Source organism: Buceros rhinoceros, unplaced genomic scaffold (assembly GCF_000710305.1).
Source record: "Buceros rhinoceros silvestris isolate BGI_N320 unplaced genomic scaffold, ASM71030v1 scaffold8795, whole genome shotgun sequence".
Taxonomy (NCBI): Eukaryota; Metazoa; Chordata; class Aves; order Bucerotiformes; family Bucerotidae; genus Buceros; species Buceros rhinoceros.
The window spans coordinates 21,047-22,632 of record NW_010414545.1 but is presented as its reverse complement, the minus strand read 5'-3'; the positions used below and the strand labels follow the sequence as shown (position 1 = coordinate 22,632).

At 56.2% G+C, this 1,586-nt stretch overlaps 1 protein-coding gene across 1 annotated transcript in view; it reads right to left on the bottom strand.

Moving 5' to 3' along the window:
- Positions 1-647: 647 nt before the first annotated feature.
- Positions 648-1,586, bottom strand: part of FKBP5 (FK506 binding protein 5) — a 16,312-nt gene continuing 15,373 nt past the window's right edge. Inside the window, exon 11 of the mRNA XM_010137127.1 lies at positions 648-997. Coding sequence (XP_010135429.1) covers positions 890-997 — 108 coding nt within the window. The 3' untranslated portion in view covers positions 648-889. The remainder of the gene's footprint in view (positions 998-1,586) is intronic.

The window sequence follows — 1,586 nt, the reverse complement described above, 5'->3', positions numbered from 1 at the left end:
GAGCCTCGGTTCTGGCTCAGCCCCAGCCACTCGCTTTCTGAACCACAACCTGTCAACCTGCTCTTTTTTCCCCCCTCTATGGACCCCAAATTAGCAAGAAAACACCCATTTAAAGATGGGAGCCGAGGGGTGGCTGCAGGATCGAGCACCTGCAGGCAGTGGAGCCGGGCAGGAGGTCTTTGCTCTCCGAGAAAATAGAAACCAGCTTCTTCCAAAGATAAAATCCGCCACCCAAAACGGTGCTTTAAAGGCAAATTATGTCCTCACACTGATGCGGGTCCTCGCCCTTTGCATAACAACCCCTTCGGCCTCAGGCAACGAGCAGCTAGGACAGGAAACCAGTGAACACCAGTGAGCCAGCTGCTGGGTGCTCTGGGGTGCTGGGTCCCCGTGGGCTCCAGCCATACACTGTGCCTGTGCCAGCGGCACCAGGTGCTGATGCCGGTGCGGTGCCGCGCCATCGTGTACCAGATACACCCGGAGGCAGCATGGAGCATCTCCCACATCCCACCTTGTCACAGAGGGCCCAGGATGCGCTGGGCCGACAGCCGACACGAAGCCAGGAGAGCCGGGATGAGCTGCCTACGGAAACCTCCCAAGAGCCAAGTGTTTCAATTTTTATTTATTGTTTTTTTCTGTTTCTCTTCGTTTAAAAGCTATTTGTTCCACATGCGGTGGTCCCGCAGCATCCCGCCGCTCCCGCTCTGCCCCCGAGCACGCCCAGGACGGTGGGACGGGGTTCGGTTTCTCTTTGCGAGGTGCTTTTTGCTTCCACGATCACACAAACTGTAACAAGCTTTACAAGGAAACACTGGCCAGTCCCGAGGTCTGGCAGCAACCTTTCCGCACAGGCTGAGGGCAGGAGGCTCCTCCTTCCCCTCCTCCACCATCATACATGTCCTTCAGCTTCCTCATCTTTAGCACCGGGAGTTTTCGGACCCTTTTCACAAGCTGCTTTCTCCGCTGCTTTTTCAACCCCAGTTTTGCTGGCTGCTTCCTGCAAAACAGCAAATCACAGACTGGTTTGGGGTGAAGGGAGTTTCAAAGCTTCTCCAGTCCCACCCCCTGCAGGGAGCAGGGACAACTGCACCCAGAGCAGGGGGCTCAGAGCCCCAAGGGCCACCCTGACCTGGGATGGGGCCAGGGATGGGGCTTCTCCCACCTCTCAGGTCAGCCTGGGCCAGGTCTCACCACCCTCAGCATCAAAACTTTACTCCCTTCTCTCTGGTCTGAATCTCCCTCTTTGGGTTTAACCATCACCTCTTGTCCTGTCCCAACAGCCCCTGCTGAAAAGTCTGCAAATAAATCACATGGAGCTGGAAACGGGAGAAGGAGGTAGCAGGCAGGTGACAGCGATGCTGGGGATGGGGACAGGCAGCCAAGGGTCTCACCACCCTCAGCATCAAAACTTTACTCCCTTCTCTCTGGTCTGAATCTCCCTCTTTGGGTTTAACCATCACCTCTTGTCCTGTCCCAACAGCCCCTGCTGAAAAGTCTGCAAATAAATCACATGGAGCTGGAAACGGGAGAAGGAGGTAGCAGGCAGGTGACAGCGATGCTGGGGATGGGGACAGGCAGCCAAGGCT